At 44.7% G+C, this 25599-nt stretch overlaps 1 protein-coding gene and 1 long non-coding RNA gene across 5 annotated transcripts in view; one reads left to right on the top strand and one right to left on the bottom strand.

Moving 5' to 3' along the window:
• The window catches only part of LOC135897911 (uncharacterized), a 145078-nt gene extending 121220 nt beyond the window's left edge, over nucleotides 1–23858 (bottom strand). For 2 of the 3 annotated variants that reach the window (XM_065426603.2, XM_065426604.1), the window contains exons 1-3: nucleotides 23730–23858; nucleotides 18523–18957; nucleotides 9295–9486 (exon numbers count right to left, since the gene is read on the bottom strand). In XM_065426603.2, the coding sequence (XP_065282675.2) occupies nucleotides 9295–9486; nucleotides 18523–18957; nucleotides 23730–23807 (705 nt within the window). In that variant the 5' untranslated portion in view covers nucleotides 23808–23858. The remainder of the gene's footprint in view (nucleotides 1–9294; nucleotides 9487–18522; nucleotides 18958–23729) is intronic. The other variant, XM_070533530.1, reaches the window with a different exon arrangement.
• LOC135897913 (uncharacterized) overlaps nucleotides 1–25599 on the top strand; it is a 103041-nt gene that overhangs the window by 74794 nt on the left and 2648 nt on the right. The window contains exon 3 of one of the 2 annotated variants that reach the window (XR_010563190.2): nucleotides 8159–8440. The exons of the other annotated variant lie outside the window; for it this stretch is intronic. This is a non-coding gene — a long non-coding RNA (uncharacterized lncRNA). Of the gene's footprint in view, nucleotides 1–8158; nucleotides 8441–25599 lie in introns of those variants that run through there. 2 annotated transcript variants of the gene reach the window in all.

The following is a 25599-nucleotide window of genomic DNA, read 5'->3' as shown; positions in this document are numbered from 1 at the left end:
AAGCTATGTGTCAAAATTGTGACTTTGTCAACTTAACAGTACAATCCGCTGCGAAATGTTTTCCATGTGAGGCCAACGATTACAACACTAACTGAAGAGAAATAAAATGTTCGCAGGCACACGTTATCATGGACAAGGCCAGAAAGTCATCGTTCCGGACGGGATCAGACAAACGCTAAGAGTCGAGACGATTCCACGGAACGTCCACCTGGAACACAACGGGGAAGGAGAGTGGCCAGGGCCAGAGCTCTCCTACACACTCACGGAGACGAAACGGGGACACGCTTCGTTGACGCCGCGGAATGCGCAGAACGCTCGCGATTCGTGGTTGTGGTCGTCGATTCGAGTGGCAAAACGTGCATAACGGCAAGTGTATACCGTTCGAGTGCGCAGAAGAAGCGGACGAAGCGGCGGTGACACTCGACCTCATGGATCCGACGTGCACACGCTTCTCTGTGACTCGCGACAAGCGAACAGGAACTTCGCCAAAAGATGGATCTCACGGAGCGCTCACCCACTCATCTCATTAATCCACCCTAGTCTGCCCACTAATGCAGACAAATTGCGTTTAATCTATGCGCCCCTTAACTTTACGGTTGAGCAGATTCAACATATGCAAATGCCGTCGCATCTACTTTAAAGTACAGTTAAGAAGACCGCTAAGATCTTTGTTTTTATTCTCATGCTCTCGTAGAGCAGTAAACAAAGTACACAATGTCACCGCACAAGAAAAGTGCCGGTGACGGAGAGGACTGCAAGTCTTTGTGCCTCACTGCTGTTTGTATATTACGGCTTATGCAGCCGGAATAAGCGGAAGATATGGATTTATTTTTGATGATGTTCCTGAAGGCCTTTACAAGAGGGCGGGAATGCATTCAAATTAACAATACATTGAAAACGTTACACAATATTGAACACCATGAACATAGAAAGCATGAAAATAAGCAAATATGTGTTGCCTTGGAATATACGTTCTGACTTGTTCTAAATGCAAATTGAAATTGAGGGAGATGGGCAGTATCTAATGCAATCTGAGAGTATATACGGACTTTACAATAAATGAAAGGTAACAATAAGTGAATCTGAAGTGTTGTGGAACTACAGGCTATGCATAATATTTGGTCGTGCTGTCGGGCATGTGGTGAGAATATCTTGAGGCGCACAATAATAGAAAACTAAAAGTTGCACTTTTTAACAGCCTATAACGGTTGACGTATACCACGGAATGCAGGAGCTAGGAAACCTGGGAAAGAAAACCAAATGGCGTAATTGAGTATTGACACTCATGCTGCATTCTATCCTTACTCAGCGATACTAAAGCTCTTTTAGGGAGAATAAACTACCCCGTTTAGCCAAATGTTAGGGCTTTAACAAAGTTTATTCGCAAAGTCGCTGAACGCTTTATTGTTACCAGTTATGTGCAGTTCTTCACTCCGAGTGAGCACATAGCACATCTTTCGCATATTTTAATGGCCATTTCTTGCAGTAAATATTTCCTGCAAGGTTTTATTCGATGTATGGCATAATTATCTCGAGGGCATTACCTTTTTCAATTTTTTCCCGTGCTGACATTTGCAGCTCTAAGAACAATCTTCCAATGCATCTTCTCCCGCAACCACTCTTAGGTTTGAGTGCACTGTTGGCTTGTACGATTGCCAATAAGCATACTGTGACAGCTTTACCACTTCCAAACATTCTATTATGCGCTCAGTCAATGGTGCAAATTTTATTTGGCAAAATAAGATGAGCGAACGAACCGGACGCCGTCAAGGGTTGCTGGATTCATCCTCGTTCGATGAGAATGTACGCAAGCCCTCAAAACGCCCTCTCGACGCTACGGTGGAAAGTGAATACAGATGTCGGTGCCACGACTTTTCTTTCTCCCAATAGACCAGTACATTCGAATCCTTCCTTATTCTAGGCGCCTGCTTGAAGGCGACGAATAAGCTCTTTACGTCTTCAACTTTGACTGAACGGTCGCTAGCTGGTTGCAGACTGTTCTTTTCCCTTTCCACGAGGAAGGCCTCAAGTTCAACTTCAGCCCATATGCTCCTAGAGGGAGATTCTGCTGCCACTACTAATTGTACTTGATCGCCTCCAAGAATCCCACTAAGCCGCCTCCATGTGGTCACCAGATGCTCTTCTGCTCAGTACCTTTCCTCACTTGTCAACGTTACGTCGTAGCGAGGATCTAGATAGAACAAAGAGCAAAATGCAGAAAAGAGCAAAGCCTAGGAACAACTTCTCGCTACTTTTCATGGCAATGGCCATGTGGTTGGCTATCGAGGTGTTAATTTTTGTAAACCTCTAGTAGACATTTAGGCCAGGTGTCGTAAAAATAGCCTATCGTGAGCTGTTTCCTTTGCAGTTCAACAGTGACTTTCTCAGCGGGAGTCAGTGCAGCTACTGCGTTCTGACAACCTGGCAGCTTTCTCCTGTAAGATAGAGCTCACCTTCATGGCTAAAAAATCATCGCAGAATTCTCGGAGGTCCAGCAACCGTTCAATGATGGCGCTTGTCGACATCTATCGTGTCAGGTCGTCCAATATTGGTTTCTTAAATTTTAGCTTGCGAAGGAGGGTCATCACCGCTGCTACCCGTATTTTGTTCAATATGTTGCGCGCTTTGATAACAAGGTCCTTCGCTGCTGAACATTTCAGCGCACCGTGCTCTGCAGGTTGCAGTGTGTGAACTGTGCACCTCATCCCTTGAAGGAGTGGTCCATCACCCAAAACGTTGCCTCCTTCCAACTCGTTTAGCCAAGGCCAGTCGCTTAAATTCTCGTCTGACGTTTCCTGCTACCTGCTAGAACGGGTCTTCTAGAACAGCACTCACTCTAAGTGATTCGCTCAATTATCCGTCGTTACAATGTACACTTGGTCCAGAGCTACTCCGTATTCAGAGAGGACACCAAGAAGCTCAAACTTTAAGTTTTCCACGGCGTGCCGCTCAAAAATTTATTTGATAGGCAGTGTCTGCAGGCATAGTCTGCCATTTTCAATAAACTGCATATTCATTCCAAGGATTGCATGATCAAGCCATGCATCCCTGTCCATTTTTAGCGAAACGACAATTTTGGAGTTACTGTGAAATAAATTTTTTTGCTTACATTTTTGCTTCTTTGGCAACTCATAATCCGAAATTCTGAACGCTCACAGACGTTCTTAAGGCCCTGCAATACAGGTTAAATAATGTTTTGAAATTCGAACTCATGAATTGTGCGAAATGGTCGACCGTTCGTATTGACCAATTCGACGCAAGCATTCATGGCATCTTCTCCAGTTATGTTTACGCTTACACCGGAGCTCATCTGCAAGGCATGCGGGAGTTGCGTCTGCTTCACTTCCTTGCCCTCCCATTGTCGAAGAGCCTACTCACTGCCAGACCATTCCGAGGATTTGCTACACGACGGCTTTCCCAGGACTAGTGCTTGCTATTATGCGCTCTTATGCCGCTGCACATGACGCTCAAAGTTAGCAGCCTGCTGTCCCGATAACCTACTCTGACAGTCTCCAATCGGACATATAGTCTGTCCTTTCTCGACACCAAACTGCAAATGCTTCCGCACTAAATGATGACTGAAGCGACCCGTCTTTGGAAACAGCAGCGCCGGCTGCAGACAAGAATGAAATACAGGGAGAGTTAGTCGCTGAACGACTACCTTTGTAAAAACGCATGTACCTAAGACTCCAAATAGTATGGGCACGAGCAAAAAAAAAAAGGTTTTGCGCAGTCAAAAATACGTCCGAGGCATGAGCAATGGGTTCCAATTATGGGGTCCCACAGGCAGTGTTAAAACAATGTGTTCTGGCTGTTCTTTCTTTAACTCACGAAAACAAAGATATTCGAGCAGGTGCGTACGTAGCGTATGTAGTTTCATTTCTTTTCTTGTCGTTATAGTTATATTCTGGGCTGCGAGAAGTCTACTAGCTCACCTAAAAAGTGTGACATAGCGCAATATGCACTACGAAAAGGAATGCTAAGATTTCAAGGTCCCAGAGTCCTAGGGCCCATTCGGGTCTTAGGACCCAAGTGAAAGTTAGTGGGAATGGACATTTGAAGAAACCACTACTTGAAGCGACGACGAAAATTGACGACGAAAACGCACAACTAGCTTTCTCTCCCAACACGCTACCGTCGCTCTTCACTCAAAAACATGCTTTGACGAAGAGTTATCGCTGCTTCCATTGAGGTCTTAAGAAACCGGTTCAGTCTATTACACAAGAAAGCCTCTTTAAAGAATGCACTTCAAACTTCTTGCTTTAAACATGGAGGCAAATGCAGCTTCCCTCAGAAAATATCTAGATGGAGGGTGCATGAAGGGGAGGCGGGGTCCACAAGTATTACGAGGTTCATTTTCAGCAACAGTAACAGGACAACGGTGATGTTAGATTAACAACAACGCCCATCAAAAAATTAAAATGTAGAAGGGAAATATTTACAAAGAAAACCGTTCCATTGACAGAAATATTTATTCATTAAAAGCTTTGCGAGGCGCGCATAAAAATCGTGAAACAAGCGATTACAATTACTGAAATCGGTTCACTCGTCCAAACACAACCCAATAAAAGTCCAAAGGAATACGAAATGTGAAAATGTAACATGCAATGATACGAGCGTATCGCTTGTTCTCTCACTCGGACGGGGTGCGAAGGGAAGATGCGGCGTCGGTGACGGTTCGGGTTTAACGGAGCGTTCGAGAGCAGCCTTGGGGAGCGAACTGTCTGAGGTGGCGATTCGACCTTCGTTTAATGCTATGAAGTGCCGATGGCTAGTGCACTCGTGCACATTGGAAAAAGGAACGGTTCAATTCACATACAAAACACGGGTCACGTGCACTTTAAACTTCTGTGCTGCATGACCGCCATGTTGCAGCTTAGAAAAATAAGACTACTACTATTGAGCTCCTGCCGTTGTTAGGGTAACTTCGCAGTAGAGAAGTGAAACACAGCCAAAAAAGTGGCACGTATACACACACTTCCATACTTTAAGGGGTAATATTGGGAGCGAGAAAAGTTTACGAATACATAAACCAATCCCGAGACTTCAGCCTTAGATGGCGGCGACCTTAACTAAAACTGAAAACACGACGAATACACCTTCGCTTGTAAATGGCGAAGGGTAGCGTTTCCAACGTTGTCGCCGTTCGTACACTAGTGGTGCACCATCAGACACCCTTAGTGCGTCTGGGGATAGCCCCTGCGGTCTCTCAGGTGATGCCCTAGACAAGCTCAGCCGAAATACAGATACCATGAGACAAAGAGGGTTGCTGGTTTCATTCCAAGCATTCGCTGGCCGCAAGCCAGAGAATGTATCAGAGTCAAAGGTTCACAAACAAAAACAAGATACTTACAGCAAAGAGACGGTGCAGAAGAATTTCACCTGATTCATAACGACATACACACAGTGTTCTCCAAAATAATGCAATACATGCAGTTCAACACTTCGCAGAGGCTACAATACACAGGGAAATATTGCAACAATAGTGCACTGCTACACGAGATAGACAAACATGAACAATACGATTTGCTCACCGCGCGCTGTGGCAGTCCGATGCGCGGAGGGTCACTATGTGACCGGGCTTAGAAGAGGCGCGCGCTCCTTGCAGGTCCGTGGCTACCGACTGCCACGTTGACCAAGGCGTCGAGCGGAAGCATTTCCCCAAAGTGTGAAAGGTTACGACTTCGGCACAGGTTGGTCGACAGCGCTAATTGTCCTTATTCTATACCGCGGGCCACAAATGTTCATAACTTCACGCGAAAGCAGTTGCGCACATACACATGGCATCTACTGTACAACACCATTACCACTCTCCCGCCAGGGTGCGCATCGCTATTGGTCAGGCGCGTAAACAAATTATAGAACGTTCGAGTCGGTTCGCTCCGACGCGGCGCTGCCGCATCCCGCGAGGAACAGTGAAGATGAATCCATTCAACATTGCCGAAAAGACTACACGCAAGACTGCTTTCCTCGAATATATCGTTGCCCTATGATTGGCTGAACATGCTTGTTCCAAACCCCAGACTAATATTCCTCCTATGCCAAATGACGCCACTCGCGTCTTAAAGACGCATCATGAAATATTCTTTAAACTTTTTTTCCTACTCTCCCTTAAGAAAGCCTTTAGAGCATTTGTGAATTCGGCGCATCAGATTTCTTTCAGCCAGCACCCGTATTACGGTGCAACACGGTGGCTACCCCATGGTAAAGTCAACATAAAGACATAAAAAATCCAGCCGTATTCGCGTGGAAAAGTCCCGCCATATTGGCCTGGTGCGGCAAAGTGAACACTGTGAAACATCCACAATGCTCGGTGAGGTCGATAAAACGCGTCGTATGCGCAAGATGAGCCTTGACGTGACTCCAATTACGCTATATTGTGTGCTCGCTCTGTGGCGCATGGTTGAGTAACATAATAGAGTGTGATTGCACTAAGCTACGACATTTATGCGTTTATAACGGTGTATGCATGAATCGCATTGAAGGACCGAATGAATTTCACATAGAATCCAGGGTAGATGTAGCCATATGGCTCATAAGTCAAACATTTTTCTTTTTTATGTAGAAGTATCGTATTCAGGCAAACAGACACGATCTTTTCCAATTATTATCCCTGCTTAGGAGCATTCAAGCTATCATACTGGGAAGGATTAGGAGTGAGGATCAAGATTATCTCTTTAACCTTCAACTTTCAGATGATATTGTCCTATTACAACGTTGGAGACACGCTGCGAGAGCTGATTGAAGCCCTTAAAGGAGAAGTGTATGAGAAGGGCTAAATGTTCTTAAGCAGACGGCAAAAGTGATGTTCAACAGCCCGTCAAGCGAAGCTAAATTCACGATCGGCAGTCCGCTTCTAGAACATGCGCAGGAGCACATTTATCTACGGGAATTACAATAGACCCTGATCAGAAGGAGAAAATTACGAAGAAGGAAAATGGCTGGAGCGCAAAGGGCAAAAAGTTTCTTTACCAAATCATCTCCGGGAGCTTACCGCTGTCGTTGAAAAGTGAAATGTACAAACATTGCATTTTGCCAGTGTTACTATATGGGGCGGAAACTCGGAGGCTAACAAAGGAGCTTGAGAACAGTGTAAGGAGCGCGCAGCGAGCGATGGACTGAAAAAAGGCGTAACCTAAAGACATGAAGACAGCGGCGTGGACATGAGAGCAAACAGGGTACCCGATAAGCTAATTGACAATACGAGGAAGAAGTGGAGCTAGGCAGGCCGCGTAATTGTTAGGGCAGATTATTGGCGCTCAATAAGAGCCACAGAGTGGCTGCTAAGGGAAAGAAAGCGCTGTCGAGGACGGAAAACAATTATGTGGGCTGCGGAAATTAAGGAATTTGCACGCAAAACTTGGAATGGTCAGCGTAGGACCGGTGCAACTGAATATCGCTGGGAGGGGCCTTCATGTTACAGGGGGCATAAAAATAAGCTGAATATTTTTGAAACGTGCGAAATTTCGCCGAAATATTAGGGCATTGTTGCTCTTGTCCACCATTTTCCTTGGTACTTCGAGGCGGCACACGCACGTTCACCGAATGGCATCTACCACTTCTTCGATACCACCACTCCCACCTTGGCCTCGTACCTTATGTGCAGCGACGGGTCCGAACAAATTGCATTAGCGTAGAAATATTACCGACTTGAGCCATTATGCGATTTCCGTTTGGTTCTGCGCAGTATTCCGACGTGCAGTTGAACGTGTATTCTTATCAAGCTAGCAAACTTGTGCAAATGTTGGCACTGATTATGGTGGTGATGCTCACTGATTAGCTAGCCTTTACTTCTCTTATAGGGCACTAGGACTAGGACAAAAACTGTATTTGGGGGCTCCACGCCTTGACATGACCAAGCTGCGAATTATTATCCTGCGCCAAAATTCCAGTATTCGCTCCTGTGTGCATTTCACTTCTCTCAAAATCCTGCCGACTGAACCTTCAAAATCAAGTTTTAACTTGGTGCGAGGTATCATCGTGTTATAAGCTGGGGGAAGCCAACAACAAGCGCTAAACGTTGGTGTGATGGAGAAGTCTGACAGGCAGCGAAATGTGCACGTAGGAATGTTGCGTAGGGAATTTTCCTACTACAAATTTGGCAGTGTCGGTAGCCACTGTTCCTTTCAGTAATTGTCTTTCATGGCGGCTTTCACAGCTCTCCGTGCCCAGGACAGTGGTCCTCCACGAAGGAAGCGCCCGTTTCATCGACATGAAACATCGCTGACCAGCACCACACACGGTACCGTCTGATCACGGAGCCAAAATGAGCCTACGGGTAGCATTCGCACCGCATCTGACAACCATGTGTAGTGCAGTTCCATCGCACCACGATGGACGTGCGGGTACTGCTGGCGTTGCCTTGAGACCATATGAACCATCTATAATTCAGCCATTGTTTTCTTTTCTTCTATTGGTCTCAGAATAAAGACATTCAGTCGCTTCACATTATGGTGGTGGTAGTGGTGGTGATGTATACAGGCTGCGTTAGCCTGGCAGACCTGGTCGGCAATCTCTACACCTGAACGTCTCTTTCTGCGCCACATAAGTCATCATGTTCCCATCAGTCCTGTCTCTCGCATAAATGGGAGAAAAATGTGCGACATTTGCACCACCATTCTTTCGATAGGGGTGTGGCGAATAGGCGAGCGCCGTTGGGCCTATTGCCGCGGTAGCAGAAACTCGGAAAAAGTAGCTGCTGAAATGCAATGTGAACTAATTTACTGTGAGGATGTTGCATCAACAGCAGACGTGCGATTATACTATCAGCTGACCGCGCTCCTTGCATTTCTTTTTTCATTTGATCCGAGGTTTGCGTCCTCCTCTCCCTCATAAGATGCTGTAAGTGTGCTGCCACTTCGGTTGCAACCGTATCAATGCGTAAGAACTTTTTAGCCAAGAAATAGAGCACCGGCGACGTAGCTTAGCGAACTACGCCCCTGGAGTCGGTGGGCGCTTACGTTGAGCCCATGTGGAAGGAGCGGAGGATGCCTGAGAATGGCCCGAACATGATCGGTTTAGCTTCGAACAGTTGGAAGACCGGAGAATTTCGCGGCTGCGAGGGCGATGTCGAGTGGCCGTTTTGTGCACTTTTCCAAAAGCTGATTGTTTATCACAACATCTTTTATGTATTTGGATTTATTAGACAGAAGATTATCAGTTACCGTTCGTAAAATTAACTGTGTAGTATAATATTCGCTTGTCTAACTGCATTAGGTTGAAGCTGCATGCATTCTGAAAACTGCCTGGGATTTTTTAATACTGAGGAATTGCATAAACTTTTCCATCACTTACCGACCTCGTCGTAGATGGTATCATTATTTTCGTGACTTCCTCCACTTTCTTGGTGGTTCTTGCATTCCTGTTGGTCCAGTAAGGCGCCAAGAACATGGCCAGTGGAAAGACAAGAAAGATGAATCCCAAGGAAAGTAGAGTCATGCGCACGCACCTGCAGCTGTTGCAGTGCTGGTCTTCAGCGCTCGAAGTCTGCGTAGCCATGTCAGCAATGCCGATGCACGCGTTAGCAAAGAGAACTCAATCAAGCTTCCTATATTTCGCTGCTATGCACTTTTCCGTAAACGTGTGCAATCAGCAAGTGTCGGTTCTTCTGAAAGGCACCTCCATTGCTTAAGTTTTTCTTCATAAAGTGCCTTACCGATCTTAATAAGGACTAGAGAAAAAAATATTGCTTGCGCATAAGCTGAAAGTTTTTTTTTTCCACTAAGGCATGAATGGTTTAGGGAAAGTACAGTAAGCGTTGCCGGTTACCAAGCAGTCTACCCACAGTTTTGTTTTTAACAAGAAATATGTGCAATACATATGATAATACGAAATTACAAACCGGTTTCATAATTAGGACTCTCAGTCTCAAAGAATCAGAAAGAGACATTATAAATCAATTTGTGGAATGAATGCTGCCATGTAATTGTTTCCTTGCTTATATGAGTGGCGTTATATTTGTTCTCGGTATTCATATTATAATATAGGTCAAGTAGCGACAAGGACGAAAAATATATGCACCAATATATTTTGGCAGCTTGGGACAAACCATGCACTGCCAAATAGGGAATAATGCAGAAATCAACCCTCTTACATCGTGCTAGACACAGGAAGTGGCGTGAACAAGTACGCCTCAGGGGGCATATAAGCCCCATGAGAGTTAAGTAGATGTGCCGATGGTATGCACAAAGCCGCATTCAGCTGTCCTAACCGTTATAAAAGCTCTATGTGAAGCGAAGCTTCCGCCATGTGATCTGCTAAACTTTGGCAAACCATGTTACAATAGTCATAGAGCGGGTATTAATACACAGCAAAGTGATTACGTTATAAGCCGTTTCATGTGCCCGCACAGAAATTCATTCATGCTTTTTCGAGGTCAGGGGAACAGGCGCAAATGCCTGTCAACGGTGAAGCAAAAAAAATCGCACGCTTTTGAGAAATGTTTGATAAAAATTAAAAATGAAAACTAGAGATCCAGGGCCAAGCCATGAGAGCAGCAGGATATTTCTTTAGCGCTCATTAAGCGGGTACCTTGGCAAACGTTTGCGTAAATGTGTAGTGTGCTTGGCAAATTCAGCGTTTCCTTTGTGGGTATGGTAGACAAAACTTTGTGCCCGACGTGACCATGGCGCTGTATATACAACGGCATTATTTATTCTTATTAGGCCTATTTAACCATCAATGATTACGTGCTCACTGCCACAGTTTGAGTCGATTAGTTAACTGCAATGTCTAGAAAAGTGTAGTGTCATACGATGCAACACGGACACCTATGCAGTGTTTGCTTGTGCACTGCAGAGTAGACAACATTAATATAATGCAATGCATACATAGCTCGGTGAGCTCACTCATACGTCAGCTAAATAATACTTGGACCGACCTGTGAGGATAAGTAAATGTCAGCCTGGCTGACTACAATTTCGATGGGAATCAGTCAGAGCCAGCTCGCATGACTAGAGTTTTGGTGAATGTCAGTGAGAACAAGCACAGCTGAGTTTACTTTTGGCTGAGTCTGTGTCTGCGTGAGCCAGACTGACCAGAAGTTTTGTGTATAAGAGTGAGAGCAAGCTCAACGGAGTAGAATTTTCATTAATATGAGAAAGAGCAAGGTCAACGGAGTAGAATTTTAATGCATATGAGTGAGAGCAAGCTCGCCTGAGTAGGATTTTGATGAGTATGCGTCAGACCATGTTCTACTGAGTAAAATTCACCTGAATGTGAGTGAGAACAAGCCCAGCTGAGTTTACTTTTGGCTGAGTCTGTTTCTGTGCTAGCTAGGCTGACCAGAAATTTGGTGTATAATAGTGAGAGTAAGCTCAGCGGAGTAGAATTTTGATCAATATGAGTTAGAGCAGGGTCGCCTGAGTAGAATTTTGGCTAAGTCTGATTCCATGTCAGCTAAGCTGAATAGAATTTTGGGGAGATTAAATCGTACCATTGAATGAAGCAGTAAGTAGCTAAATCTCGCCACCTAACAAAAACAAGCTGCAGATGCAGAAATATTGTGTTGTCTTTCGCATGTTTTGCGAGTTGCACGACACTTAATTTATAGAGGTAGTAATGACGGATCCTCGTTAAGAGCATATGCAGTTACACATGTAATTAGGAGCTCATTACCAACGTTGTCTCTATCTGATTGGTTACGGTCTATGCATCGTGGCACATCCGCCGCTTTATTGGCTATGGAAGTGTAATAACTGCCCGCACTTGGAAAGATGCCATCATTCACAGAAGCAATCGAACCGTCTTACTTCGCTCTAGAATTTTGATTGGTCTTTGTTCATTGTTTTCTCTACCCTTTATAAAAACAAGCTGTCTGTTTTCCGCATTGTTGCATGGGTTATACAGGAGCTAAAGAGACATAAGAAAGGAACGGCAGTAATCCTTACAGCGAAGTTGTGTCTTAAAATACTGAAATGCGCTAGGACCAGCATCAACTAAAAAAATTCAATAAGTTATAACAAGTGTAATATTTAACTACCATATAAAGTGAGAGTTAATAGAGCTGCAGTAAGAATAGAAACTCTACAACACACTGAAGTTTATTTGGTTTCTTTAGAGGAAAAAATTGATACGTCAGAAAAATGGGATAAAGCCGTTTAAATCATGTCATGTCCTTTACAAGAGGAAGGCCTCCCCTGCGATCTCAAATTGCCGCTGCCATGCGCCAACCGATTCAAACTTCCGTCTACAAATTTCCTAAGTTCATAACCCCATCTAGTTTTCTGCTCTCCTAGACTGCGGTTTCCTTCTCTTGGCGTCCATGTTGTAATTCTAATGGCCCACCATTTAGTCATCCTAGGCACTACAGGGCCTGCCTAGCTCCATGTTTTCTCTTAATGCCAATTAGAATATCGGCTATCTCCGGTTGCTCCCTGATCCACTCCACTCTCTTCCTTTCAGCTAACGTTACACCTAACATTTTCGCTCCACCATTTTTTGCGTGAATCTAGAATTTGTTTTCGAGCTTCCTTGTCAACCTCCAAGTTTCTGCCCCATATGTTAGCACCGGTAGAATGCCGTGATCGTACGCCTTGCTTATCAACCCTAATGAGAAGCTTTGAGTCAAGATCCGTAATTGCCTGGAATATGCTCTCCAGCCCACTTTTGTTCTTCTGTAAACTTCCTACTCCTAACCAGGGTCTGCTGTGAGTAATTGACCTAGCTAAACGTACTCCTTTACACTCTAGAGGCTGACTGGTGATCTTGAAATCTTGTTACCTTGTCAGGCTATTGAACTTTATCTTTGCCTGTGGATATTATTCTTCAATTCCACTCTTACAATTCCTCTGTTAATGTCCTCAGTCATTTGCTGTAAATCGTCTCCCGGGTTGCTGATCAGGACAATATCATCTTCAAACCGAAGCTTGCTGAAATATTCGCCATTGATCATCACTTAACCCCACTTAATTTATACGCTTGAATCCTTCTTCCAAGCATGTAGGCAGTAGGATTGGAGAGACTGTGTCTCCTTGCGTGATCCCTGTCTTGATAGGTAGCATTTTACGTTTCTTCTGGAGAATCAAGCTGGCTGCGGAATCTTTGTAGATATTTCCCAAGATATTCACGTATGCCTCCTATAGTCTTTGATTACGTAATTTACCTATGATTGCTGGTATCTCGAGTGAATGAAATTCCGTTTCATAGCCTATAAAAATTATATAGAGAGGTTGTTTGTGCTCTGCATGTTTCGCAATTACCTGGTTGATGATATGGATGTGATTCATTATAGAATATGCCTTCCAGAATCCAGCCAGTTCCCTTAGTCCTTCTTGACCTTATTGTACCCGAAATTATCTTGGTGAATATTTTATAAAATACTTGAGGCAAGCTAAGGGGCCTATAATTTTTCAATTCTTTTACGTCTCCATTCTTATGGATTAGTAGAATGTTGGCATTCTTCCAGTTCTCTGGTATACTTCAATTCGTGAGGCATTGTGTATGAAGGCCAGCAAGCTCGTCAAGCCTACCTCTGTGATGACGTAACGCAAAGCGCATGCCGTGCCACTTCGTCATCACGAGCACTGATATCAGCAGCGGATAAGTAACCGCTGCCTATAAAAAGCGTGTGCTAAAGAATAAACGCTGATTCCTTGTTCTGCACCGGCCACTGTCGTTTTCTGGAGTACGGCTTCAAGGTTGCCGCACGCTACTACAACCTCCTCTGTCTTTTATTGCATCTAGTTTTCTTCCATCACCTCCTGCCGCTTTTCTCCGGGTCATGTCTTGCAAGGCCCTCCTATCTTCGTGGCTAGTTATAGAGGAAGCCTCTGTATCCTGTTCATTAGTACTTCGAATGGAAATAGTGTGGCTTTACTGGGTAATGCACAGGGCCGTCTGGAATTCTTCCGCTGCTTTTACTGCAACTTCAATAATGGTGATGATATTACCCAGCTTATTTTTCAGTGCATGAATCATGAATTGTCCTATGGGAAGTTTTTTTTTTTTCTCACTGATTTGATGCAGCAACCATTTGTGCCTCTTCATTAGTCTTTCTCATGTTATAATTTGTAATATTCCTTACTAGCTCCCTGTTTATCCGTTTTCACAGTTCCGCGAATTGTATTTTTATCTTGAGTTGGACACTCAAGCTTTGCCTTTTCTTTATTAGGTCATTTGTTACTTGGGAGAGCTTACCTACCGGCTGCCTTGGTGCTTTACCTCTTACTTCAATTTCTGTTTATGAAATCAGTCTAAGATGTATTATTCAATAACTTTGTGCAATCTTTATCTCTTTGTTATAAAGCTGCATATTTCTTTGGAAGAACCAGTCTGCACTGATCTGCTTTCCCCTTACAGCGTCTAAGTCACCCGGTTTCTTCTAGGCTAATTGTACTGTTCCTCTAGTCCTGTTGAGTGAGACCCTAGACCACACTGGCCTATGATCGCTGCACTTTATCCAACCTAACACTTATGCATCATGCACTATGTTGGGATCGACAAAGAGGATGAAATCCAGTTTGATTTATTGTTTCTCCATTAAGGCTTTTCCAACTTCCCTTCCACCTCCTACGATTCCTCAAGAAAGTTTTCCTTATTCGGATCTTACTCGTTTCCCCGAATTCTAGCAACACATTTCCTTCAGTGTTTCCAGAATGGATGCCGTAGTTGGCTATTGCCTGTCCACCAGCCTGCTTTTTCCACACTTTTGCATGGAACTCACCCACGACTACAGCATTCTGAGTTCGCACTTTTCTCATTGATAATTCAGCATCTTTACCAAACTGTCCTATTTGTTCATATTTGTGACTTGAGGTTGGAGCATAGGCTTGTACTACCTGTATTTTATACCTCCTTTCCAGCTTTATTGCGACTTCTGCTACCATCTCAATCCGGTGGAGTTTCTGAATGTTGCCCATTACGTCCTTATAGTCCAGGAATCTTACCCCGTATTGCTTCTTATATGGGAGTCCTCTGTAGCACAGACGTGGCCGTTAGTCAGCACTGTATAAGCCTCACCAGTTCTAACCTCACTAAGGCCCATAATGTTCCACATCATGCCTGATAGTTCCTCAAGCAGTCCTGCTAAGCTAGCTTCACTCGAGAAGGTGCGCTTGTTGTACGTTGCCAGGTTCAGCTTGCAGTGGCGGCCTGTCAAGCTCCAGAGATTCTCAGCACTCTCTGCCGCATCGTAGGCCTGACTGCCGCCTTGGTCAGGGGATCCGTAGCCAGTGGGGACAAGAGGGCGATGACTTAATTTTACAGGAAATGAGGGGGTAGTGGCCGAATGTTGCACGAGCGAGGCCAATTTCTGTTCTGGTGAGGGTGTGTATTTGTTAAAGTTTAGTGGGCCTTCTTAATTTGATCGCACCTGTACTAGTATTGTTCCACTGGCTCCGGAAAGCGTGGTGTACTGGCAGATGATACGAGGTTACGACCCGAGGCTCTGTGTTCTACCTCAGCTCCACGCCACCACCTCCATGCTTATCATGCTTGTCATGGTTATTGCATACAAGCGGTTTGAATGTGAATGGACGATTCTGGTTATTCAAAGTGAAATCGTTCAATACGCTATTGTAGAAAATTCATTCTGGTATTTAATTGTCACGTTCACTTTGCTTGCTTCACGAGCAGTCACACTTCGCAGCGGAAGTAGTGGAGCCTCGAAATGAGGTCATTCCAGTACCAAGAAACTGCAACTAAATGGTCGCGGAATGTTGGATACCTTGGTGTAATTTCATATGCCCTCTACACACGATTTGACGGTGGTTGCATATGCTTTAAGTTACTACGTGCGTAAAGGCATAACGCGCTACAACTATGGCATCTTACTCGTACACAAGAAACTAGAAAATTGCGACGATATCCGAAGGTCATGTCTTTTCGTAAGAGACACCTCATAGTATTTACAACTCTAAGCGTATGTGAATAACTTAAACGCACGCATAGATAAGTACTCTTAGCCCCAAAGCAAACATTGAAAAAAAGCAATGCTTGACTAGCAACGTAGTATGTGGACCAACGCACAAAATACAGAGCCGAATCTGACGTACGGTATTTTATCTGTCTTGTTCGCGTGTCGGGGTTGACGGGACGTACCGCTTGCTCAATCCACGGCTGCTCTCAATTGCTTGTACTGTTCAAGGCTTATCGAGCCAACGTTTATAGGTAGAAAAAATACCTATAAATATTGTGTTCCGTGACCAACACCATCTCCCAAAAGAAACCGCGAAATAGCTCTCGTTCATTTCGGCAAACGTTTGACGAAAAATCATGGGGATTGGTGCGCCGTGCGACCCACCGGCCGGTCGCAGCCGCAGAGGAGGGGGGCGGGGGTTGAAACCTCCTACTGCGATTTCATTCGCATACTACCGAAGTAAAACTTGCAATGCGTTAAAATCGCACCATGTCAAAGAGGCCTAACACACGATAGATAACAATTTTTCGCTCTCAAGATGATAGTGGAGATAGGTCGTTTTGCAAATGTAGTGTCTATCCGTCGCTACGACCCCATATGAACACTGGCAGGAAGCCACCAGTCAATGTTATGGTATGTATTGCTCAATAAACTGAAACTCAGTAACGCCGACTATCAGCTGAAGAAAGCACTGAGGCAAAAAAGAAACAAGACACAAAACTCATCTGCGCATGCTCTAGAATGGTAGCAACGCGTTTCAGACGGGTACACGTGCCGCTCCACGTGAGAGTAGACGGTGAAAGTGCGGGCGGGAGTCAGCCTTCGATTACCTTACATAAGGAAGAGATAAAATGCCTTAACACTTATCTTTCACGTAGACCGGCACGTGAATCCGATTGATACGTGGTTCTAACATTATGAAGCATGCGCAAATGAGTTTTGTGTCTTCTTTCTTTTTCGCCTGAGGGAAACTCATTGCAGGGAGCTCTGTAACTATTAAACTTTCTGCTACATTCTACAAACGAAAAACATTGATGCCTGAAATCACATGCAACATCGTCACATGCGTGAGTGACCATGCTTAGACTAAGATAAAATTTTTGATTACTAAACGATAGTATACCGGGCACCATGAAGAAAATTACGAGAAGAAATAGGCACGAAATATACCACACAGTACTTGAGTTACACATTTTGTATATAGTATTGCACACAACACTGCTTATTGCTGTTTTTATGGGAAAACTGACAATAAAAACTAAGCTCAGGCGCAGCAGCAGAAGGATTTGAACATAGTTTATAGTTGGCACTGCTTAGAAAAATAAACCAAATATATGTCTCTTTCGATTGCATACATTATTCAAGAAGCCTAAACTTTAAGTCAGCACATTCCAAGAAAAGAGGCCTTTGAATGCGCATTTGCCGCCATGGCGTACTTCGAAAATGCTAACCATCTGGTAAGCTATGATGTCATGTGACCATACTCATTCTTTTAGTATTTATTTATTGCGACTCCAAACTAGAAACTCTAACGCATACGCGCATCGCTACCACACTTCTGCTTTTCTTTTCCTAGCCAAATCTTTCGCCAAAGAAATGTACAATAGAAACAGTGCTTTGCTAACAGACTTTTATAATTACATTGATCATCTTATTAGCAAGACAAGTTTTATCCAACCAAATATAAAAAAGCTGTACGAATAAAATTGCGGAGTAGACAGCACAATCCCAAGATAATGGCAAGTGGAATAATACCGATAATAAAAAACTCCACCTAACTCATTAGAACATATGGGCTCCGATCCCGAAACCGAAATTATCTTTTGATCTTGCTGGATATTTCCCTATCGGCTGTGTTGCTCTTTTCAATAGATAGTGCACAATCGGTTTGACACGAAGAGCCTATTCACTGGGTCTGGTAACATTGGCTCGCCTCATGACGATTTATTCTGTGCAGTGGAGGGCAAAGTGGCACTTTTGACTCCTCAATTAGCTAATGGAACGCGTCAATTTCTTGAAAAAAAGCTTGAAGTATGGTAGCGGTGGAACCTTCCCCAAAACCATAATATGGCGCACATTGCACCATATCGTTCATAATATCCTCTGTTGCAAGGCGGACGCACACTAAATTGGCAGAGATCTTTCTGCGGCAATGAAGGGAAAGCTACAGATGCAAAGCGCGCACAATTGCGCTTTCTAAATAGTATGTGATTCTCATTAACGTTGTCCTAGCTCCGAAAAAGAAAACATATACATCTATTTTACAACCGCAAAATAGGACGAAATGCCCACTGAATGATCAATTTCGTTTGTTTTTATTGCCTTTTTCTACTGCGCTTTAGCAAATGTGAAACCATCCCATGTGGAAGCCCATCTCTATATCCTTCAAGGAACCAAAAGCATTGCCAAATGCTTGCAGTGTACTTCTCGAGTTGATACACGTGCACAAACTACGCTGCGTAGTCCCCCCCCCCCCCCTTCCTTCATTTCGAACAGATCATGAAGGGAACCGGAACATAAAGTCCTACAGAAACGCCGACTGGAGATTACCCTTCATTCATTACCAGAGAAAGTTGTTGTCGAGTGTAACGTAACGAACCGTGACTTCACACGTACAGGCGCGACTCCACGTGCTGTCTCCGATAAAAAATTCGAATGATACCCACCAGGATTGTATCACTTTGACTACCGGCGTCGATGTCTTCTGAATTGGGAGACTCTTGCTGAGATTGTAGCACTGACTGGGCTGGTGGTGAAATCGCATCGGCGTTCGGCGGTGCTGCGGCCCACGAGAAAGATGGTCGCGCGCCAGCAGGTGGCCGCAGCGGCTCAGCCACAGCCTCGTCCGGTGCTCTTGGCGCTGTTGGCTCTGTTGTTGGCGTTGAAGGCGGAGCCGTGCTTTCAGCTGGCGTCACGATCTTCGCCGCAACGCGCGCTAACGCCATAGCTGCGGTGTGAGCTGCGAAGCGCGCTTTTGCCTCGGCCAGAACCTGGTCAGCAGCATGAGCTTCTGCTTGCGATACTGCCAACTGCATTGGCTCCATGGAATGCCTCCGCGTCGCAGTGTGGACGGGCTGCCCATATCGCGGCGGCTGGCTGAACTGCAACGCGTAAGCGCGAGTGACCGTGCGACAATGTTACAGGCATGCCTCTCGTGCAATGTCAGAGAACGTCCCTGTCTCAATATATGCCTGCCTAATTTTCCTTGCGAATGAAATGTATTCATAATAGTGTATTAGCCTGGAAGAATATCCATCATTTTCGCCTGACATAAAGGCAAATTTTGGTATACCTCCTCGCGCCAAGGTGAAATATTAATTCAGTAAACACAATATTAACAAGAGCAATGTTAAAAATAACAATATTAGAATTATTACGTTATCCAAAGAATCAATAGTGCATTTATGATGCCCTGGGACAACACTCAGTGCTCTTCCACAGAGAACCAATTAGAAGAGAACAAAAAAAGAATTAGATAAACAGCTAGGTAGTAGCAAACAATACATTAATAACGCACAATGGAGTGACGATGTGTACATACGAAAGGCGAGAGAAGCTATGAGAAGACAGGAACAAAACTTGCAAAGAAGGCTCACGGGAAAGTGCGAAGCTCGGAACAGGAAGAATACCACAGGTTTTGAAAGTTACCAACATGTAGAAATTTAACGATGTATCAACATTCTAAGATGTCTGCTGAAAGAGGAAGGAACAGGGAAGCGTTTATGGTTCCTTGTAGTCTATTGTGGAACCCGCAATAACACACTAGTTGATCCGAACTTCTAATCTCCACGAATGCCTTTTTATAAACAGTACGTCGGTACAACTAGGCATGCAGCTAAGTGACAAAAGTATAGCATAATTATGCATATTTGAAAATGTGCTGGTGCGGAAGGTCACAAAACAAATTAAATTAAAACTGAAATTTATTTATTTATTAAAGAGAACAGGTTATAAAAAGAATAATATACAGAAGGAGCTCCCATAGTCAAAGACTGAATCGGGATCTCCTGTTATTGATAAATATGTGCCTTTTAAAGCAACGAGGACAACTACAAATAAAATCATATATAAGAAACATGGAAGAAAGTGCTGGAGAATGCATAACAAGATTGTGAGTTACAGTAAATCTAAAGAAGGAAATTATACATTTGCAAAGAGCAAATGAAATGCAGCAAAACTAAATGAACTGAACGAAATTGACACTAACGGAGAAAAGAACTTTACGGAAACATGCAATACAAACAACAACAATGCTTGTATATACTCAGGAACTTATTCCGTATACGCTAAGTTAGCATGCTAACCCGCCGTGGTTGCTCAGTGGCTATGGTGTTGGGCTGCTGAGCACGAGGTCGCGGGATCAAATCCCGGCCACGGCGGCCGCATTTCGATGGGGGCGAAATGCGAAAACACCCGTGTCCTTAGATTTAGGTGCACGTTAAAGAACCCCAGGTGCTCAAAATTTCCGGAGACCTCCTCTACGGCGTGCCTCATAATCAGAAGGTGGTTTTGGCACGTAAAACCCCAAATATTATTATTATTATTAAGTTAACGTGCTACTTCAATCAATTGAACTATTTCATACCTTAAATAATTCGAGTAATGGGAAATGTATGGATGTGAACAATTTGGGGAAATGGAGTGGTGTGCGGAATTCTCTTGCAAATCTCCAGACCAAATTGAGAGTGTGCGGACCTCGTAATGCTAACGCTTAAAGTGGACGGAGAAGCTTGACCTATCAAAACGCGCACCCTGATAGCTTATAATAATGGCACCTCGGTCAGCACTGCACCAGCACAGAATAAGTAAGACGATCGCATACGGGTTTTTCGCTAGTATGACCAAATTCTGGTTTTAGATTATTTTAGAATAAGCCCGGCTGATTCTTTCCGCGCTGAATTTAAATTATTGGGTTTTACGTGCCAAAACCACTTTCTGATTACGAGGCACGCCGTAGTGGAGGACTCTGGAAATTTCGACTACCTGGGGCTCTTTAACGTGCACCTAAATCTAAGCACACGGGTGCTTTCGCATTTCGCCCCCATCGAAATGCGGACGCCATGGCCGGGATTCGATCCCGCGACCCCGTGCTCAGCAGCCCAACACCATAGCCACCGCGCTGAATTTTCGCTGAGTAAAAAAAATATGTTGCTTGATATATTTACCGAGAGAAATTTTCCGGAGCTTGCTGCAAACAGAAAAATTAGGCCTTTATCATTTTTACCCGAGTCACGGATATGGCGTCCAATGACGACGCCAGGGTTCAACGGGTGTGAAGGAACACGTAATGTATTGCTCAAAAACGTAGAACATTCTTATAATTAAGGTTGTATATTCTGAAAAAGTTGGATAGCCTTTCTATTAAACGTTATCTTGGTTTTTCTAATGTTCAAGCAAAGTAATATAAGCGTCATAAAAAAACTCAAACTTTTTCCTGGTGCCCAGGCCTTCTTTTCTCAGTAAATGCACGCTGATGGCGTGATATTCGTAAGCCGATGTCGTAACAGCGATTTCGAAATTATTTTCACCTATCGAACAAGTTCTGTGCACGAGTTGAATGTGTCTTCTTTGTATTCATAAATATAGTCCACATGCACCTGAATGTCCTGAGGAGTTAAATGAAATTTTCAGCTAAAGAAGCGTTGGCGAGAAAGTATTTATGCTTAAAAAGAACACGAATGCCCGCATTGCTTGTATAAAGTACACAGCATATTGCTTGTATGGTATACAACAAAATGTTTACTTAGTGAGTCTGTCTCAGACTCGCGGCGGTCCATCGGCGCTACCTGCACCCTCTGGCTATTGTTAATGATCATAGCCTGTCGCGAGGCGCTGTACGCCTGCCCTTGGGAGCGGTGTGGTTACAGTAAGGGCGCCGTCTCGGCACTCAAAGCCTTCAAGCCCAACTACCTCGACTTTGATGGGCTTCAAGGGGCGGCAAAACTGTGGTGGCTGCTGTCGACAAGGATGGCACAGTCATGGCCAGACTTTTGGCGGGCTATGCAGATGGCAGATACTGCTGCGGCGTCGCTGCCTTACTCGCCGCATCAGCTTACCCTGCTTTATGGTGTAGGGAAACACATTTCCGCACTCCTCGAACTGAAATGTTGCGTTTTGCGTTGACGTGAATTATGTCCTTTCCGTTTTTCCACGTAGACCAATTTCGCGGGTATGCTGCATTGCGACTGCAACAGTTGGGGCACTGGAGCGCATGATCACAGCACCTTGCGCAAGCAAGTTGGTCTTGACAGTTTTACCAGCCATGACCGAATCTTCCGCATTTGAAATATCTATTTGGGATGTATGGTAGTACTCCCGTCTTTCTGCATCCTGCGATCAGGGGCTAGGCAGCATAGTAGCCGCAGAAGTAAGAATCAGATACCTTGTGAGAATCTTTGTCATCGCGATTGACTGTTATTCTCTGTGCCTGGACAACATTTTCGTCGTTCCATCTTTATAGCATTTGCTCTTGCATCAAGCTCAAAAGATCACCACCTGAAATCGTGCCTCTTCAGCATGTCACTGATTGATCAATGTTCATCGTAATTTCAACATCACCAATGTTATCAGCTTTGGGTATTATACCGTTGAAGCTTGTCATGAAGGTCAAGCAAGAAGTCGCCACTAGCAATTTTTGTCACTTTATAGCCTGGGACCAAGCGTATAGATGAGACACTTCATCCGAACAAATGGTGAAATGGCTGTGCCAGCGTTTTCGGGGTTTTCACTGTGTATGACCTGATAGCGGAAGAACTTTTGTACACGCTGAACAAAAGAATTTAATAGTTTCTTCGTTGCGTCCTGTTTAGGGAAGGGGACGTGATAAGGTAGCTTGAGAAACGAACATGGTGCCATAAAGCCCTAATTTTGACACAGATGCCAGCCACCCACCACGGAGCATGACGGGTGTTCATGCAAGTGACGCCCTGCCAACGTCAGCTATACCACGTCGCTTAACCCAAATACGATACAACCGAAATATTTAGCCGCACAGGGTTAACCCTTGCTACGGAGGAAAATTCGAAGTAAATAGAAGGTAAAAGAAGCTGCGGGCCCTATAACGTAAAACTATTCCAATTGGTTTTATTCCATTCTCTTGACCTCAAATTTACGTACCCTCCGACGCAAGCATCGGGGGGTCACCGCAAGGATTGTCTAAACAGACCAATGAAACGCTCTCCACGTTCATAGGAGGTCACTTTTATTTGCTTTAAAAACGAATAATATTGCCTACAGTGAGCGGTTTGTCTTATCTAATTGGCTGACACGACGCGAGGAGCACATTCGAGTGGAGAGGGATTTTTTACGCTATAGCGCCCTAGGGCAGGTGTAAAGAAGACAGTGAAAAGTGTGGAGAGAAGTGCAGCAAACGATCACTGCCGATTTTCTTTGGAGGGTCAGTCCAGAGGTGCCATCTAAGTGAAGAGAAGGCCATAGGGGGGTGGTACCCCCGCCGAGGGTCCCTAAAAGTTTGAACACGGCATCGGCTTAACGCCCAGTATCCCCTTTTCGTTGTACACTGCTAAGCCGTGCACAGCTACAAGTCGGAGAGTCTACCCCCTGGGTGTTCGGGTCGGCGGTGTCGCAACACGCCCAACGCCTGCTCACGCAGCCCCCCTGTAGTGATAGTCTGAGTGAAATTAAAGTCAGTGTCTTTCTCACAATTACCAACGCTAAAGTTCCGGAAGCCATGAGAGCCTGAACTATGGCTGCGTTAGTTTAAATGACACTACTTATTATTCTACCATAGGTCGTTTAGAGCTGAAACTCTGTCGCTAGGGTTACTGTATTGATGACCTTAGATAACCATACATGCAGACCCTTCGCCCAACTCAATCAGCACTTCCATGAAAAAAAAAAGAGTTGTTCTCACCCGTGTGTTCGATGTGTAGTGCGAGATCTGGTGGCTCTCATCCGAAGGTGAAGCGGAATTGGAGCTAGATGAAGACATGACTGCCGGATCGGTTCTTCTTTTTTCTTCTTGCTTGCTCCTTTCTTCATGACGCTTACCCCCTACAGAGGATTTTCCAAGAAGCGAGCTACAATAGAGAGAAGGGTGAGGGAATCAGAGCATCGGTTTTGCTGTGCTGAGAGAACCGGGATCCAAATCAACCATTGGACCAACTGGGGTCCGTAGGTATATTCCACTCTATATGTGCTGCTCTTCAATGGATCCCCTGCATGCAACATTGAGCCACTGTGTATGTGTCACTGGAGATCTGTCACCTCTGCAATAACAAAAAAATACTAGAAAATTCATCCTGAGCTGGGCGAAGTTACCCACCTGTCATATACATTCCGAAAATGTTGCCTGAATACATATTCACTCACGCACCAGGAATCGAAATCGCGGCTGTGCCGCTAGACGGGGCAGCGTACCTGTAACGCTAATATAGGTAATAAATTGCTGGGTCCGAAGAGCAAGGCACAGGTGAATAATGTAAATGAAAAAGTGAATAAAACAAAGAAAATTCCGCTTGGGTGGCATGAAAGCAGGATGAACTTTATATAGCATGGCAAAGATGGTAACAATAAAAAACGATCTCGTACAGGCAAGTTACAGTAACATCGGTGATATATTTATGCTACGTGAGCCATAAAATTAGAGCTGTCAAAGTGTATGCAGAAAAATGATAAGCTATGGGGAATTACCTAATGGATTCAAAGCGGGTCGATGCTTTGCAGATTATCTGTATCCTACTTTGCTACCACGGCAACAGACGCGCTGACAACGACCAGCATCCTCCTTTATCATCCACCCTGTAGCACGAAACTATACAAGTGAACTAAATAAAGAGAGAAGGCTCCTTTTTGATGCCTGACCACTCCATGTGTCGTCCTGCTCAGGTGCCCACGATTCATGGTGTCAGTAGCATGCGCTGCGTCGCGCCCGGAAGGGAGACATGCACACCTTAAATCTACGCTATTCACTGCTGTTGACCGGTAACGGCAGAAGGAACTGGGAGCTCCTCAATCGAAGAGTGGACCTAATACTGACAGCTAATTCAACAAACTGCCCGAGACAGAAGAATTAGGGCAGGTTCAAAAATTCAAGCGCTTGAGGTTTATAACACCACATTCGCCAAAGGTGAACCCAAGCATGGCTACCAGACTCTAGCGCGGAAGTTTACCGCATACTGCACTGAGCAAGGGCACGAGGTTTGCGAACGTCGTGTGTTCAGTATGCGGGTCAAAGATGAGGAAGAGCATTTCGTGCGGTTTGCACGTGGCCTAAGGACGCAAGTAAGGCTTTGCAATTGCGGGACCCTTGAAAAGTCATTAATTAGTGACCAAATCCTGTTCAGGACTAGTGAAAAGCCTGTAAGAGAGAAAATGCTTAGGGACAAATACTTGACATCACAGAAAGCCGAAGATGTGTCCAAAGCAGCTGCAGTAGCGGCACTACAATATGTGGCATGGGCCGATACGCGCGTGCAAGTTGACTTCTCTCGCCGAATTAAGTGAGGCAATGGAAAAAAAGGCCCGCCACCACTGTGGTTGGGTTCACTCGCCATGGCAATGCCTACGGCAAAACCTGCGTGGCGTGTAAAAATAAGAATCACTTTTCACCGTGCTGCAAAAGCCCAGAAGTCCACGGTATTCAGGAAGACCATGAAGGTAGCTTTGATCTTTTTGACGTTAGCATCTGTGGCGTGTGCACGAAACAGGGAAAGACTGCACTGCGCGTTGCATGGTCTCTGGTCACGGGAAGAACTGAAAGTCGACAAGAGTGTCCAAACCGA

The sequence above is a fragment of the Dermacentor albipictus genome, chromosome 2 (genome assembly GCF_038994185.2).
Source record: "Dermacentor albipictus isolate Rhodes 1998 colony chromosome 2, USDA_Dalb.pri_finalv2, whole genome shotgun sequence".
Lineage (NCBI taxonomy): Eukaryota > Metazoa > Arthropoda > Arachnida > Ixodida > Ixodidae > Dermacentor > Dermacentor albipictus.
The sequence above is the reverse complement of the archived record's forward strand: the minus strand, read 5'-3'. Positions and strand labels throughout refer to the sequence as shown.